The sequence below is a fragment of the Crinia signifera genome, chromosome 5, assembly GCF_055691185.1.
Source record: "Crinia signifera chromosome 5, ASM5569118v1, whole genome shotgun sequence".
NCBI lineage: Eukaryota > Metazoa > Chordata > Amphibia > Anura > Myobatrachidae > Crinia > Crinia signifera.
This window is the reverse complement of record NC_139221.1, coordinates 7,559,739-7,578,362: the sequence shown is the minus strand read 5'-3', so window position 1 is coordinate 7,578,362 and position 18,624 is coordinate 7,559,739. Positions and strand designations below refer to the sequence as shown.

Here is an 18,624-nt window from a genome sequence, read left to right as displayed (position 1 = left end):
CATGAGCGCATACTGACTCCACACAGGCATGAGCGCATACTGACTCCTCACAGGCATGAGCGCATACTGACTCCACACAGGCATGAGCGCATACTGACACCACACAGGCATGAGCGCATACTGACACCACACAGGCATGAGCGCATACTGACACCACACAGGCATGAGCGCATACTGACTCCTCACAGGCATGAGCGCATACTGACTCCACACAGGCATGAGCGCATACTGACACCACACAGGCATGAGCGCATACTGACACCACACAGGCATGAGCGCATACTGACACCACACAGGCATGAGCGCATACTGACTCCTCACAGGCATGAGCTCACACTGACACCACACAGGCATGAGCGCACACTGACACCACACAGGCATGAGCGCACACTGACACCACACAGGCATGAGCGCATACTGACACCACACAGGCATGAGCGCATACTGACACCACACAGGCATGAGCGCATACTGACACCACACAGGCATGAGCGCACACTGACACCACACAGGCATGAGCGCACACTGACACCACACAGGCATGAGCGCACACTGACACCACACAGGCATGAGCGCATACTGACTCCTCACAGGCATGAGCGCACACTGACACCACACAGGCATGAGCGCATACTGACACCACACAGGCATGAGCGCATACTGACACCACACAGGCATGAGCGCATACTGACACCACACAGGCATGAGCGCATACTGACACCACACAGGCATGAGCGCATACTGACACCACACAGGCATGAGCGCATACTGACACCACACAGGCCTGAGCGCATACTGACACCACACAGGCATGAGCGCATACTGACTCCACACAGGCCTGAGCGCATACTGACACCACACAGGCATGAGCGCATACTGACACCACACAGGCATGAGCGCACACTGACACCACACAGGCATGAGCGCATACTGACACCACACAGGCATGAGCGCATACTGACACCACACAGGCATGAGCGCATACTGACACCACACAGGCATGAGCGCATACTGACTCCACACAGGCATGAGCGCATACTGACTCCACACAGGCATGAGCGCATACTGACTCCACACAGGCATGAGCGCATACTGACTCCACACAGGCATGAGCGCATACTGACTCCACACAGGCATGAGCGCATACTGACTCCACACAGGCATGAGCGCATACTGACTCCACACAGGCATGAGCGCATACTGACACCACACAGGCATGAGCGCATACTGACTCCACACAGGCATGAGCGCATACTGACACCACACAGGCATGAGCGCATACTGACACCACACAGGCATGAGCGCATACTGACACCACACAGGCATGAGCGCATACTGACACCACACAGGCATGAGCGCATACTGACACCACACAGGCCTGAGCGCATACTGACACCACACAGGCATGAGCGCATACTGACACCACACAGGCATGAGCGCATACTGACACCACACAGGCATGAGCGCATACTGACACCACACAGGCATGAGCGCATACTGACTCCACACAGGCCTGAGCGCATACTGACACCACACAGGCATGAGCGCATACTGACTCCACACAGGCATGAGCGCATACTGACACCACACAGGCATGAGCGCATACTGACTCCACACAGGCATGAGCGCATACTGACACCACACAGGCATGAGCGCATACTGACACCACACAGGCATGAGCGCATACTGACTCCACACAGGCATGAGCGCATACTGACTCCACACAGGCATGAGCGCACACTGACTCCACACAGGCATGAGCGCACACTGACACCACACAGGCATGAGCGCACACTGACACCACACAGGCATGAGCGCACACTGACACCACACAGGCATGAGCGCACACTGACACCACACAGGCATGAGCGCACACTGACTCCACACAGGCATGAGCGCACACTGACTCCACACAGGCATGAGCGCACACTGAATCCACACAGGCATGAGCGCACACTGACACCACACAGGCATGAGCGCACACTGACTCCACACAGGCATGAGCGCACACTGACACCACACAGGCATGAGCGCATACTGACACCACACAGGCATGAGCGCATACTGACACCACACAGGCATGAGCGCACACTGACACCACACAGGCATGAGCGCACACTGACACCACACAGGCATGAGCGCATACTGACACCACACAGGCATGAGCGCATACTGACACCACACAGGCATGAGCGCATACTGACACCACACAGGCATGAGCGCATACTGACACCACACAGGCATGAGCGCATACTGACACCACACAGGCATGAGCGCATACTGACTCCACACAGGCATGAGCGCATACTGACTCCTCACAGGCCTGAGCGCATACTGACTCCTCACAGGCATGAGCGCATACTGACACCACACAGGCATGAGCGCATACTGACACCACACAGGCATGAGCGCATACTGACACCACACAGGCATGAGCGCATACTGACACCACACAGGCATGAGCGCATACTGACTCCACACAGGCATGAGCGCATACTGACTCCACACAGGCATGAGCGCATACTGACACCACACAGGCATGAGCGCATACTGACACCACACAGGCATGAGCGCATACTGACACCACACAGGCATGAGCGCATACTGACACCACACAGGCATGAGCGCATACTGACACCACACAGGCATGAGCGCATACTGACACCACACAGGCATGAGCGCATACTGACTCCACACAGGCATGAGCGCATACTGACACCACACAGGCATGAGCGCATACTGACACCACACAGGCATGAGCGCATACTGACACCACACAGGCATGAGCGCATACTGACACCACACAGGCATGAGCGCATACTGACTCCTCACAGGCATGAGCGCATACTGACTCCACACAGGCATGAGCGCATACTGACACCACACAGGCATGAGCGCATACTGACACCACACAGGCATGAGCGCATACTGACACCACACAGGCATGAGCGCATACTGACACCACACAGGCATGAGCGCATACTGACACCACACAGGCATGAGCGCATACTGACACCACACAGGCATGAGCGCATACTGACTCCTCACAGGCATGAGCGCATACTGACACCACACAGGCATGAGCGCATACTGACACCACACAGGCATGAGCGCATACTGACTCCACACAGGCATGAGCGCATACTGACACCACACAGGCATGAGCGCATACTGACTCCTCACAGGCATGAGCGCATACTGACTCCTCACAGGCATGAGCGCATACTGACACCACACAGGCATGAGCGCATACTGACACCACACAGGCATGAGCGCATACTGACACCACACAGGCATGAGCGCATACTGACTCCTCACAGGCATGAGCGCATACTGACTCCTCACAGGCATGAGCGCATACTGACTCCACACAGGCATGAGCGCATACTGACTCCACACAGGCATGAGCGCATACTGACACCACACAGGCATGAGCGCATACTGACACCACACAGGCATGAGCGCATACTGACACCACACAGGCATGAGCGCATACTGACACCACACAGGCATGAGCGCATACTGACACCACACAGGCATGAGCGCATACTGACTCCACACAGGCATGAGCGCATACTGACTCCACACAGGCATGAGCACATACTGACTCCACACAGGCATGAGCACATACTGACACCACACAGGCGGGATATGACCACAAACTGAATTTGTAGCCTCAGTTACCGTGTGAAGCAGCAATGCTCACCACTATGCTACCATGCTGCCAAACAATTTGCGGTACTTGTGGAGTATCACGGCTCCAGTGATACTTTACAGACAAATTATATTTCTTATTTGTACCCATGGATGGTTTTCTCCAGTAAATGTTTGTCCAACTTTGCCTTGAACGCATTTAATGAGCCAGCCGTTACCACCTCTCTGGGAAGAGAGTTCCAGAGTTTGACTGTTCTGACCGTAAAGAAATTCTTTCTACTAGCTGAATGAAATCTTTTTTCTTCTAATCTATACTCATGCCCTCGCGTCCTAGATTCCTTTCTAGTAGAAAAGAGGGTGTGTGACAGTTCCTTATATTGGCCCTTGATATACTTGTACATGTTGAGCATGTCCCCCCTTAAACGTCTCTTTTCTAATGTAAATAGTCCCAAATTGCTTAATCTCTTCCCATAGCTTAAATTCTCCATTCCCCTAATAAGCTTTGTTGCTCGCCTTTGGACTTTTTCTAATTCTATGATGTCCTTTTTATAGTGTGGGGCCCAGAACTGTACTCCGTACTCTAGGTGAGGTCTCACCAATGCTTTATACAGTGGCATAATTACCCTTGAGTCCCTAGTTTCCATTCCCCTCTTAATACATGCCAGAATTTTGTTGGCCTTTTTTGTAGCTACATTACAATGGGCACTACATCCTAGATTGCTGTCTATTTGGACTCCTAGATCCTTTTCAAGTATGGAATTACCCAGTTCCTCTCCGCTAAGGTTGTAACTTGCACACTGGTTGTGTCTCCCAAGGTGCATAACCTTACATTTATCTACATTGAACCTCATCTTCCATTTTTTTGCCCACTCATCTAGAATTGCAAGATCATTTTGAAGCATGGTGACATCTTCTGGTGATTTGATGACTTTGCTAAGTTTTGTATCGTCTGCAAAGATGGATACATTGCTGAGTAACCCTATCCCAATATCGTTAATAAAAATGTTAAACAAAATGGGCCCCAAAACCGAACCCTGTGGCACTCCACTTAGTACCGGTATTATATCTGATACGGCACCATTCACAACCACTCTTTGTTCTCTATTACATAGCCAATTCCCTACCCATCTGCAGATATTTTCACCCAATCCTAGGTTCTCCATTTTATTAATCAATCTCTTGTGTGGGACAGTATCAAATGCTTTAGCGAAATCTAGAAAAATCACATCTACAGCATTTCCATTATCGAGGTTTTTGCTAACCTCTTCATAGAACCCTAGTAGATTAGTTTGGCATGAACGATTTTTCACGAACCCATGTTGGTTAGTACTGAGTAGACTGTGATGATCTAAATATTCCTGGATACCATCCCTTAAAAATCCTTCAAATAGTTTACCCACAATTGATGTTAAACTAACGGGTCTGTAATTTGCGATCGCACCCGATTTTGCACTGAAATACATCCAAATGCATTGAAATGTGTAGTAAACTTGTGAAATGCCCCCAAATGCCATTTTTCATAGTGTACCACCCCCACTATCAACGTCAACCCGAAGCGTGGCGAGTGCAGCGAGCCCGCGAGGGGCGGCGGTACGCGTCCTACGACCTTTTCATACCTCAAAAATGCTCAAAAATCAGTAAAAATCGCATTGCATCGTATGCCATCGTATGCCACTACATATGACATACGATGCCATACGATGGGAGCCGTGATACTCCACAAGTACCCAATTCGCTAACCACAGGCTACTACAGGTTGAGTATCCCGTATCCGAATATCCGTTATCCGAATTATTCCGAAAACCATACTTTCCAGAAAGTGGAAAAAAAAATTTGTTTAACTAAAAACTCACTGGGGACATTTGTAACAGCACTATTGAGGACATGATATGTAACTGGCACTATATATGTGCAAGACAATGATTGCTTGGCATTCAAATTCAATATCTGAGATAGTACACACATTTTGTTTCATGTTTTGAAACCTTGTTTTTTGAACAAATAAAATATATTTGTGTTTATTTTATGTGTTTATACAGCATAAATGCAAGATGCTTCAAAATATATCATTGAAATATTAAAATATTCCAAAATACGGAATAATCCGTTATCCAAAATTCTCCTGGTCCCGAGCATTTTGGATACGGGATACTCAACCTGTATTGCCACAAGCTGTCCGCGTGCGTGGTGGTAGCATGTGAAGCCCAGGGGGTCCCATGTTCTGAACTGAAGCATAATATTAATATTAATATTAATAACAATAATAATAATAATAATAACAACAACAACAACAATAATAACTACAATAACAACAACAATAATAATAATAACTACAATAACAACAATAATAATAAAACAATAATAATAATATAACCATAATAATAATAAAAACAATAATAAAAACGACAATAACAACAATAATAATAATAGCAATAATAATATAATGTAGCTTTCACATCACACTTTTAAAACGATATATTGCCGTTTTTTTGCCTTTTAAAACGTTTAAGGCTGCAGTGTGAAAGTGTCATAGTTGAAATACCATTTAAAGTTAACTGGTATTTCAACACGTTTAAAAAGCAGAGTCCTCCCCGTTTTAAAGCCAATTCAGAGCCGTTTTTTGTGCTGTCTGATGCTGCTTTCAGACCGCATAACTGGCTTTGACCCTGTATTTGAAAACGTTTCCAAAAACGGGTCTGCCAGATAAAACCCCTTTCACACCGCAGCTCTTAAACGGTATATTACCGTTTAAGTGCCGATTTTTTGACACTGGCAGACCCGTTTTTGGAAACTTTCCAAATACAGGGTCAAAGCCAGTGCAGCCTTCAGCCCTCCCCTCCGTGCAGCTCCCCCCTCCCCCCCCCCGTGCGCGTGTCGACATCCACCCCCGCGCGTGTCGACGCCCCCTCGCGCGTGTCGACACCCCCCCACCTATGTCGACCCAAACACCCCCGCCCCCCCTGTCGACCAACACCACCCCCCCCCCCACCCCCACCCCGTGCAGCCGGTACCTCCGTTGTGGATCCCGGCACTGCAGTTCTGTATGGTAGGAAGCACTTATGAAAAAAAGTGTCTTTCAGAAAATGGCTGCCCCATAGGAAAACCTGTTTAAAAAAACTGTCTTTCGTATGGGGGCAGCCATTTTCCAAAAGTCACTTTTCTTATAAGAAAAGTGACTTTTGGAAAATGGCTGCCCCCATACGAAAGACAGTTTTTTTAAACTGGGTTTCCTATGGGGCAGCCATTTTCTGAAAGACACTTTTTTTCATAAGTGCTTCCGACCATACAGAACTGCAGTGCCGGGATCCACTAGGGGCGTCGACACGCGCGGGGGGTGTCGACACGCGCGCGGGGGGGGGCGCGGGGCGGCTCCAGTGGTGTGAATATTTAATGAGCGCTCATTAAATATTCACTGCGCTGCATTTAGGACCCAGCTCATTGGCTGGGTCCTAAATACCGTTTCAGAACCGATTTTGAGCCTAAAATACCGGTTCTGAAACGGGTAGGACCCTGCATTTTAACCGGTTAGAAAAAACGGTATTTTCTAACCGGTTAAGTGGTCCTGCACCTTTCAGACCGCACAGATTACCGTTTTAAAACGGTAAAAAAACGGCAATATACCGTTTACAAAGTGCGGTCTGAAAGGGGCATGAATGGCACTGAAATGGTATTTAGTAAAAAATAAAGGTTCGAGCACTGTGATAGGCTGTCCCTTGTCTTGTGTCCCTTCCCTGAACCAGGAAATAAGCTGTGGGTAGAAACGTGTTCAGAGGTTAAACGGCTTGACTGGTGATGTGAATGGTACTTAAACGGTATTTTTAAATGGTAATCTGCTGCAATATGAACACTAGACCCGTTTAAAATACCATTTAAAATTACAGTTTTTCAAAATGTTTCAAAATGTTTTATGTGATGTGAAAGAAAAATAATAATATAACCATAACCATAATAATAATAATAATAATAATAATAACAATAATAAATACAATAACAATAATATAACAATAATAATTAAAATAATAATATAATAACAATAATAATAATAATAATAACAACAACTACAATAACAATAATAATAACAATAATATAATAAGAATAACAACTAATAATACTCATCATACTGACAGCTGTCTATAATCATGACGTCACGCCCTGGTTACAGCTGCTGCTATTGGGCGGTGCCGCTGTCACTTTCTTTCCTGGCAAGTTGTTAATTTACCTGCTATTGGTTGGAACGCCTGTCATTCATTACGCCAGCTGGCTTCGATGTCAGCTGCTATCGGTCAGTCTTCGCGTCACTCACGCGTTGACCAATCGACGGCTTTCACAGATGGCGCCGATTGGGGAGTAGCAGAAAGGGATTGGCCCTCGCTCCGGGCTTCTGACTGGCTGTGCCGTTTTTTCTCTCATTTCCGATTGGCTGGACTCGTGTGGCGCCAAATCCAAGGCGGCGGACATGTCTCTCGGGGAGAGTTAAGAGGATAGCTGCGGGCCGAGTTGGGAACAAGTAACATCCACTGTCCGGTTGTGAGGTGCACGGAATCCACTCCCCCCCCTCCGGACATTACAGAGAACACTCAGCCTCCCACCTGCGCCCGCACAGGTATAACGTGCCGCCTCTGGCCTTGTTATTATAACTGCCCGCCCTCCCGCCTGTGAAACTATAGATTTATCGCCATTCCCCCGGGTCGCACTATTACATATGACAGCCGCCCGCGTATCTGTGAAACTAAAGATTTATCCGTCCCCAGTGGCCGCCCGCATGGCTGTGACCCATCAGCTGTTACGTTGGTCCCAGGTCCCCGCGCTCTCTTCTTGCGCCCGCAGCGCTCTGACCACTTGATATTTTGTTTGCAGAATCTTGAAGCCCGACCGCACTGAAATGTCCCGCTCGGCCCCAGCTCATGTCGTCGGCAGCCGCCCCACCGGGCTGCCCGTGGTGAAGGCCCTCTTCTCCTGCGAGGCGGCGGACACCGCCTCGGCCTTGTCTCCAGTCACACACCTGGCCATGAACGTGCAGCAGCTGGATGTCCTGGGCAGGTAACTATCACACTGCCCATCTGTAGCAGCAGGGCCTGGTCTGGGGGCAGTGGGTGGCATGTGCCAGGTAGGGGGTACAGTTGGCATTGTGGGTGGAGTAGTTATGTTTAGCTTGTGGTGTTGGAGGTAAGGATGTGTGCCCCAGTGGTGGAGGTAGATGGCAATGGGATGTGCATGCTTGGTGCTGGTGGCATGTGCCAGTCTGAGTGGGGACATGCGAGAGTGATGGCATGTGCCAGTCTCAGGTGATGTGGGAGGTCTGTGCATGTTTTGGGCCTGTTCATGCTTGGCATGTACCAGTCTGAGTGGGGGATGTGCATTGGATGTGGCAGGGTTGGGATTGTGCCTGCTTGGTACAGGTGGCTGCATGTACTAGGTTGAGCAGGGAATGTGGGGGGGCTTGGGCATGGTCTCTGCATGCTTGCCGTTGTTAAGTTCAGTCCAAGCGGGTAATATCCAGTGGAGGTGGCAGAGATAATGTGCCTGGCTTGGGGCATGCACGACATTGGCATGCACCACTTTGAGCTGTTGATGTGGGAGGTGCCTGTGCTTGCTTGCCATTGCAGTTGGCATGTACCAGTCTGAGCGGTTAAGGGATGTCTTGTGCAGCATGTCAGTCTGAGCAGAGTAATGTGCAGTGGGTGAGGGGTGGCATGTTACTAGTCTGCGGGGGGATGCCTGGCCTGGCTTGGGCCTATGCATGCCACACATTGGTATGTACCAACCTGAGTGGGTAATATCCAGTGAATGTCGGAAAGATAGCGCATGCCTGGCTTGGGCCTGTACCAGTCTGAGCAGGTGGGATGGCATGGGGCTCTGCCTGTGCCAGCTCGGTATCTAAATTGGCAGGGCTTTGGAATCAGTATGCCAAACTTCCTTCATGAATGGCAAATGTATAGTAATGTGGAGTAATTAGTAAGTGACTGTAATAAGCTGTAGCAGGATGGAGGCCTATTATCCACACATGTCAGTCAGGGGACTACAGCTAGGCCTCTGCCCTCTCTGGGAAGGGTTACAGCTTCTCTTGTCTCCGCAGTCAGTGTGAAACCCCCAAGCGCAAACTGGCAGACCGCTGGCCGATGCTGAGGACCGATTCCACAGAGTCCATGGATGCTGGTGAGTGAGCTGGCATCTGCCCCCCTTCCCCCCATACAGGGTTTGGGTTGGGCATTGCAGTAGTACGTTCTGCCAGTGTAAAGTGGTGAGTAGTCTATACAATGCCTATAGCTGGGGTAGCGCAGCAGCATACTGTTATATAGTATGTGTATAGTAACCGTGGACTGAACCTCATTGTTCCCAGGCCTCGGACTTGATTACCCCGATGGAATGAGCTTAAGAGACCTGGAGGAAACGTAAGTAGAAGATCAAAATGATATTGATCGCAGATTGAATTATTATGCACTGCAGCTGTACCAAAAAAAAGGGATTACCTAAACCCCTTATAAAGAACCAAGTAGGAAGAAAAAATGTTCGCAACAGCGCTGTGCTGAATAATATATTCAAATTTATAAGAATATTGCGGCCAACAATAGACAGACAAGACTTACAACATATAATAAGAATTAATCATTCCCCATCTCTTGGAACCGGTTAGTATTTTATGCATGCATGCTGGAATTATTCCTTTTTGTATACCAGTTAGTAGGGTTAGTTCAAAAAGTCGGTCCCCACTCAATGTGCACATTTATAAGTGGTTATATACTTAAGTAGGTCTCAGTTTAGTCGCAGTGGTGGGGCTTGGCTTGTAGGTACCTCCCGATTTTTCTCCGACCGCTGGTGCCATCCTATCATGCGGTCATATCCGAGATTTGATCATAGGTAGTTTCTAGTGGTAGCCAGTTGTGTCCTCTACGCGTTTCTCCGCCTGAAACACTTCTCAGCAGCTTCCTCAGGAGTTGTATCTTCCTAGTAAGTAGAAGATAACTGGGCGCTTGGTGAATGGTCTCGGTTACATCTGGTGCTGATGTCAGCAGTAAGGGCTGAGGGTATACGGTTACATAGTTGGGATAACCTCCAGCTATGAGGGCGCCCATCTGCGGCACACGGCCTGTATTGGGCCATCTATTACCTATTGCATAGTATGTATATGGAGCAGTCTCTTTAGCTGGAGCTACGGTTTGCAGCCTAGTGACACTGTAACAATTATCATGGTATTATATGGTGTAACAGACATCCCTGTTTCCATTGTGTAGCAGCAATGACTCCCAGTATTATCTGTAGTGTTTGCACGGCCGTCAACAGAAATCTTGGGGCCCCCAACCCCCTTAAATGCTATCAACCCCTTCCTATGCTTGAACATAAACTGGACGCACTCCCTCACCCTGTGCTCCAGGCTAATCCCTCCCCACTAGGGTGTATGGGAGCTAGAACCCATATAAAGCCTCGTAACGGCTTCACCTATCCAGCTGCTGTAGTCCTAGAGATATCTCTATCGCCTACACCTGTAATAAGCGTCACTATATTTATATATGTTTTGTCTTTAGGTTTGAGAAGTCTCTCTTTGATTCCAGCCGAATAATGACGTAAGTACCGCACATTAAGTAATACTTGTTGTCCAGTCGTTAAGGATTGGATCAGGGTTTCCTCCTCCTGGGCTGCTGGGAACACGCCGGTGCAGAGGGTGAACCACGTGGAAAGGCGGACCACTTAGTCCAGTCATAGCTGGAATAACAGGAGACTATGCTAGTGCTATAGAAATATTCCCCTACAAACCGAGCACTGGCGTTAGCTGAGGGGGAGAACGGGCAGTGTAGATTATTGGGGCTACTCTCCCAGTGATGTTTGCAATCATCTGCATGGTTTAGTTTGCTACTATTATTCCCACTAACTGTCGAGTGTAAAAGCAGTGTAGCAAGAATATTGTCGCCTGCGCGATGCGTCACTGCGGGGCCGCACATCGTTATCACCTGCTGTGTACACATGGGGCGATTCAGGCAAACCTAAGAGATTTTGTTGATGTAGCCAGAATTGCCCCATGTGTACACCCCTATAGATTCATCATCTCACCCTTGTGCAGATTTGTGGCTGCCGCCTAATGGGTATATAATATAGAAAATGGACAATGATCCTGAAGTATCACGCTATCTCCATAGACTCCTAAATAGTTGCAGAATACCCCTGGTCTCCCCTCCTTGCTGTGACCTAGAGCAAGTGTTCTCAAACTGTTTTTCTCTGGGACACTCACAATGACAGGACCCCAGCAAGTTACTGCAGATTGGCCGCCACATGTGTGGTCCATTCCTCTGACTTCTCAGACTCCCTGGATCACTGGCTGAGAGATCAGACTGGTCTTTAGCTTGACCAGCGACATGGAGTCCTGACCCCTATGCTGAGATGGTCAGGACACCCACAGTTTTAGAACCGCTGACCTCTTGCAATCCCACACAGCTTGTACAGATGTATTTGCATTCCGTGGATCTCATGTGAGACTCTTATTTATTCCCATTAATTTCCAATCTGACTACCCATCGTCCACTCTTAAATGTTCATAGAGACGAGCAGAATAAGTTTACCAGGCTGCCGTTTGAATTGGATATAAATCCGCCATGTGTTACAGCTAACCTTTCTTATATACTCTTATTCTAGAACCAAGTTACCACTGGGAAGGAGACGCTCCCTGCCGGTGAGTCCTGTGACATGCGCACTAGTGTATTCCCTCCAGGCTGCGGGGATTTATACTGCAACAGCAATAAAAGTCTAAACTGTTACATTCCCCATTGGCTGATCTCGGTTCCCACGGGTCTGAGTGTTTCCTGTACGACCAGATATAGTAACATTTTTATCTTTGATCTGGCATATTTATCAAAGTGTTTTTAGAGGGTCTCCTACATTTTGGGGGTGGGGGGCTACTGGCAAATATTAAAGATCCCCTGACTATATCTAGGAGAGACTGCAGTGGTTATCTGAGACCTGCTGCCTCCGTAGGTTTCCCTAGTGGCTGTGTAACGGGTCTTGTTTTGCTATGCGTCACATTCTGGTACATAATGCTTTCTTCAGATGGAAGCCTCTGTACAGCCGATCACCACTGATCAGTGCTACTGTGTATAGTCAATGATTTCTGCGAGCAGTGCTGCCTGCTCGCTGTCACAGCTCGCACGGTCAGTATCAACTGCCATCCTGTGACAGCAAGGATTCCTCCGGAATGTACAATAGGGTGAGCGGCTGACGCGGTGGTTAAACTGTGAGGATCGCTCATTTTCGGCAATCCCAGCCATTTAACCCCCTCACCGGCCGCATTGAATATGGCCCTATGTCGTTCTGTCAACCTTTTAACCGGACTCACTTCCTCCGTAATGCAGGGGCTGTTGGTTGTTCTACAGCTGTTTTGGGCATATATTGTGGGCATTGAATATTTGGTTGATCTGGCATATTGCTGGGCATACAAGCCTATCATCCTTCTGTCTTGGTGCTGGGTGAAACGGGGCACCGGTTCTGAAGCCTGGACTTGGGGCTTTGAACCTACACAACTTCTGCTTGTGGCACATTTTCCTTGTTCAGACCGTTGAATGGCAGCTCTCTAAAAGGTGGCAAAATGGCACAAGCTGTGGGGGATGGTTAAACTACCCTGATGGTGCCATGGCACAGGGTTTCAGCAATCATGAGTACAACAACTCGTGTAGTATGAAAGCGCGAAGCCTTGTAAACTTATGCTGTAAATTTGAGTATGTTCTGTGTTTTCAGCAAAAATTCCTTGGGTCGAGCCCAGCGTTCAAGAGGAATCTTTCCGATACCCTGGATTGTGACGTTTTTGACTCTAGTGAATCGGAGAACAAGGAAAATGTAAGTTTCCTGCGGATCTTTTGTCTGTAATGTTTATTACTTCTAAGTGGCTGTGCGTGGGCTTAAGCTGGATACACAAATCCACAATGTTGGGCAGAATTGCTGTGATGTCAATAAATAGCCTACATCACTTGGCGTATGGGTGACTGCATGTGTTCACATTAATGGCAAACCTAGCTGTCGCTGGCGACCTTGTGCCCGTTCAGGCCTCCGTAAGTCATTCCAGCATATACACAATCTGGCTCAAGGGCATTTGTTACAATGTCAGAACGGATGCCCATCGCTCGTTCCCAGCTGCCAGCCTGCTTAGTGCTTTGTTAGAGAGTCTATGATTGTAATGGAGATCACTGACTTTGTATTTCCAGGAATCCTTCCAGTTCAAAATGCCAGTTAGACCAAGCTTCAGAAGCTCGTTTCGGTGCCAGGCAGGTGGCAAGGAAGCACTTGTACAAAGGCAGAAGTCTGCTCCAGCATGCATGGTATTCTGCGTATAACATCTTCCCTGTCAGCATGCCCTGAATTGTGTTGATTTCCTATGTACTTCTACCGGTCATCATGTCCTCTGTACTGCTGATTCAGTGTCCATTTGTGGAGGCTTGTTTTGGGCTGCTGGTAGACTCTGCATCTACTAAGTTACTACACGAAAACCACATTAAGGTGCCCACTTATTAAAGATTGCATCCTGGGTGGAATATTACTGCCCAGGATGCTTTGTGTTCTGGGACAGGGTCACAAACGGAGCCTTTGCCTGCAATCTGCTGGGGAGGAGTAGCAGAGACTGCACTATCCCGGTGGAAGTGTGGGCTGTAGCCCATGGACCCAAACTGTGCTGCTGTTGATACATCGGGTACAATCGCTGCCTGTGCAGCACTGACCTGTTAGGGCGCCCAGATAGATAAATCTGTAGGTGTGATATGTTCTCGCTCACTTTTGGCCTATGGGGTGATGTGAAGAAAATTCCAATACTCTAGGGAGTGGTCTTACAAAAACTAGTTTGGGAAGCACTGGTTTAAGGTGATCAGCAGCACATGTAACATCAGATGACTCGGTGCTGTGGTCTGACCCCTGTACAGTAACCGGTTCCCCGGCCTGAGGTCCAGGCTTTATTTGGCTGCTCCTGAGAAATTGTTCCATACTAAATGTCCGTTCTTGGTTTTGTTCCTTGCCCCAGTTTTCTTCTCCTGGGAAGGACGTGGAGGTTGGAGGCTACGATCTGCCGTTCAGAAGAAAGTCCTCCTGCACATCCACTACGACTGAAGGCAGCGATGATGGCTTCTTGGACATGCTGGATGGAGACGATGAGGAGGTATGATGGGGTCCATGGCCGAGTGCTAGACACAGGGCTTGTCCTATTCTGGAGAACGCAGTTCAGGCTGAATACTGTGCAGCGTCGCCATAGGGATGTTCCCACTACATACAGCCCTATAACCAGGATCTGCTGCAGATCCTCCGTATCACCAGGGTTATACTGGGCACAAAGTATATATTATGTCTTGTGTCCACCCCAACAGGACTATGCTCTGCCAGTGTAACGCTTATTCCATAAGGATCTGTTGTCTCTTGCACGGAAATGACCATTGCCCTTTTTTTTTACACCCCCCAGGATGAGCCTGAATTCCCGTGTGGCGTTGCCAGGCTGTGGACGGCTCCTTTGGTTATGAGAAGCGCTGGACTTGTGAGTACTTACCACCTCATTGCTTTAGCCGTAGGTTATGGAAAGCCTTACCGCGTAGTCATTCTGCTGTTGTCTTTCAGTGTTGTGAGACTGGATCCCCACAGAATCACCCTCCAGGGGGCAGACCTACATTGAAGAGGACTGAGCTGGCGCAGGGAGACATGCCAGAGAAGATAAAGAGGCGTCGGAGCATGTTTGAGGTCACGGAGGACTCCACAATGGTAAGTACACGCCTGGCAACTTGGCTTAATGGAGAGATACTTGTAAATGTCTGAACTCCTTATCTCTGTCACAGAGCACAAATCTGCAGCGCTCCAAGTCCTTCTCCAAAGACACCATTGAAAGTTTACTGGACAGCGACCAAAAAGATCTTGTTGGAGACTTCTCAAAGGTAAAGTCCCATTGTTACTTGGGCCTCTGGTCCTTAGAGGGTCTGTAATGGTTACTGCACCTGTGACTACTGGATGCATTAAATGTTGTCTTTGTCCTCCTAGACCTTTCTATTTCCGACTGTGAGTGGTAAACGTCAGGAGCTGAAATATGTCACCCCGGAGATGGTACGTCTACAGTCACCTGCATGTGTGGTGTGTACGTGGCTCTGGTCAGTGCTGACTGTTTAACTTGCAGGTGGCCATGGTTTTAAATGGATATTTCAAGGACCTCATTGAGCGGTGTGTGATCATTGACTGCAGATACCCATATGAGTATGAAGGGGGACACATAAAGGTAAGCAGATAATCCTGTAGCGAATGGCCCTGGTTTTGTTTACCCCGTAGCTGTCCAGTGTGGTTTCTCCAATGCTCAGTAGTAGGGCAAAGGTGCACTACAATGTGTTTTGTGAGGTGAAGTCAGACTTGCATTCTCCTAGGTAACTTAAAGCTCTGCCCATCCGTCCAGTGGGTCTTAATGGAGTATTCGTGTGCTTAATTCTTACCATATGCATTGCTGATGTAATGGCTTCTCAGAGGGAGCTGGTGGGTACCGGGAAGGCTTTATCTGACTCCTCCCTTTTAAGACGTGTGTGTGTGTGTGTGTGTACCCGACATTCTTACAATGAGACTGTAGGTCACTGCAACATCTTGTTAAGGGGAACATACATGTAACATAGAATGTTCTGTTCACAGAGCGCAGTCAACCTGCACATGGAACAAGAAGTGGAGGATTATCTCCTAAAGAATCCGATCCGACCACACGGAGCCAAGCGAGTGATTCTGATCTTCCACTGCGAGTTCTCCTCGGAGAGGGGCCCTCGAATGTAAGTTGGCCATGTGCTCTTACAGATCTAGATAAAGTGCAATCCGTATCCCCCCCCCCACCACCAGCCGGTCACTCGTGTGGCTGAGGCCGGTTACGGTCACTAGATCTGAAAGTGATGCCTGAGTCTCTCTGCAGGTGCAAGATGTTACGGGAGAAGGACAGAGACCTGAATGAGTATCCCAAGCTGCACTACCCTGAGCTGTACATTCTGCTGGGCGGCTACAAAGACTTCTTCCAAAAGTGCAAGGTACTTATTCCACCCTATCAGGTGATGCTGGTTATCCAGTGGAATATCAGAGACTGTAACTGATGTTTTAAATGCGGCCCGCACATGTTATACATCCAGTTGAGGTGCATTTGGGGGTGTTTAGGGAACCCTCTGCTCCAAGGCCTAATAAGGGACTCCTCATTCATTATTGACTCTTCTCCCCTCCAGTCACTGTGCGATCCTGAGAGCTACCGGCCTATGCTCCATGAAGACTTCAAGGACGATCTGCGGCGGTTCCGCATGAAGAGCCGCACTTGGGCTGGCGAGAAGAGTAAGCGAGAGCTGTACAGTCGTCTTAAAAAGCTGTGAGGACCTGCACTTATTGGACTCCAATGGCCACTACACAGTAGCACAGACTAAACACCAGGGGGAGCTCTAGACTTCTGTCCTAGATACTTTGCACAATCCCTGGTCAGACAAGTCACTGAGCTCCCTTCATCTACCGAGGTGGGAACATGCTGCACTGCCTGGAGGTAGATGATTGCTCTGTACTTAATGACCGGACATATAACCATTCTATGGGGGTTTATCAATGTTCCACCGTGGGTTTGATTTTATGACCTATTTTATTGTAACTACGTTTATGCTGCTGACCTGAAGCTCTAGTCTAAAGTGTCGTCTCCCCCAATTATGCTTCAAAACAGATCATGTTTTCTTGATTTTAGTCGGTGGGATTCAGGAAATCCAGAGAACGTGACCTGTTCGAAATTTGAGATGTTACCCTAGCACATAAGGGGGGGGGGAGACTTTCAGGCCCTGCGTTCCATCTGTCAGCGGTAGGGTGTCTGGTACTGATATGTTGGGGACCCTGGTGAATGTAGGTGCCTCATCCAGTTTACCTTGTGTACCTCTAGGTCTTTTATTTTTTTACGGTTTTATCTTCAGTTTTTGAGTTCCGATTGAATCAAAGAATCACTTTAGGGAAAATATCTGGTTTTATTCCAAAAAGGGTGTTGTCAGAGCTTCCTCCTAGCTTGGAATAATTCTGCGTTACTTCATTGTGTTAATCAGCGTTTGCACCGGCGATGGTAAAACGGAAGCAACGCGAGAGGCAGCTTTTTGTGTGTGGCGCCTGCATTGTACCAGAGTTGTCGGATCCTGACTGAACAGAGGCCAAACTTGGTATGAGCGGTTCATACCACTGAGACGTCTAATGCATGGTGGGCAAGGTTTTAATGAATATTGTTGTTGGGAATTAATAGCTGGAGAACTGCGCTGCAGCATCTGAACTCTCTTCCATTCCAGATTGAGAAATGCTCAGTTACTTTGGCATCTGCTGGTATCTGTCTTGTATGACGCCTGAATCCACTTATAACCATGAAGGACTACGGGTCGCCAGAGCCAGTCGTAGTTCATGTCTCCATAAATGTGACGTTGTGATCTTAGTCATGTGACTCTGATTTCAGGGGTTTGTGTCCTGTAGGGAATATGCAGCCTGTATCTTTGCTGTCTTACAGGGAAATAAACAACATAAAACCAGTCTGACTCTTGGTCATGTTTGTCTGCTGTGTAATCGCTTCACCTTTATTGTGCGGTTACGGTGGGATACGCGCTGCCGTAAGAATGCTCAGACATACTAGATGGAGCTGACTTACAGGTGCCGTGGGCTCTCTATACACAAGATGACATATTATAGTTGCAGGGGTGGGACTATGGTTGCCGTGGAGGCAGTGAGTGGCTGCAGGTGGGACTACTGTGAGGTAGATCTGGGGCAATATTTATTTTTAAAGAGATATAACCGACCTGGTTTTGCCTTATTTATATAGTGCACACCTATTCCGCAGCGCTGTACAGACAATATTACCAGTCATTATATAGCGCACACATATTCCGCAGTGCTGTACAGAGACTATTATTACCAGTTATTATATAGCACACACATATTCCTGCAGCGCTGTACAGAAAATATTATTACCAGTTATTATATAGCGCACACATATTCCGCAGCGCT

At 48.2% G+C, this 18,624-nt stretch overlaps 2 protein-coding genes across 2 annotated transcripts in view; one reads left to right on the top strand and one right to left on the bottom strand.

The window, feature by feature from the left end:
* LOC146079907 (zinc finger protein 783-like) overlaps nt 1-8,227 on the bottom strand; it is a 173,892-nt gene extending 165,665 nt beyond the window's left edge. The window contains exon 1 of the mRNA XM_083186612.1: nt 7,874-8,227. The gene's annotated coding sequence lies outside the window, so the exon portion shown is untranslated. The remainder of the gene's footprint in view (nt 1-7,873) is intronic.
* Nucleotides 8,057-18,152, top strand: CDC25A (cell division cycle 25A). The gene is made up of 17 exons (XM_083186607.1): nt 8,057-8,257; nt 8,512-8,694; nt 9,731-9,810; nt 9,995-10,046; nt 11,178-11,216; nt 12,280-12,316; nt 13,375-13,473; nt 13,839-13,952; nt 14,645-14,779; nt 15,077-15,148; nt 15,229-15,369; nt 15,444-15,539; nt 15,643-15,705; nt 15,776-15,874; nt 16,273-16,403; nt 16,541-16,652; nt 16,842-18,152. The coding sequence occupies exons 2-17, from the start codon at nt 8,537-8,539 to the stop codon at nt 16,980-16,982; spliced, it is 1,569 nt and encodes a 522-aa protein (XP_083042733.1). The 5' UTR covers nt 8,057-8,257; nt 8,512-8,536; the 3' UTR covers nt 16,983-18,152.
* Nucleotides 18,153-18,624: the final 472 nt, after the last annotated feature.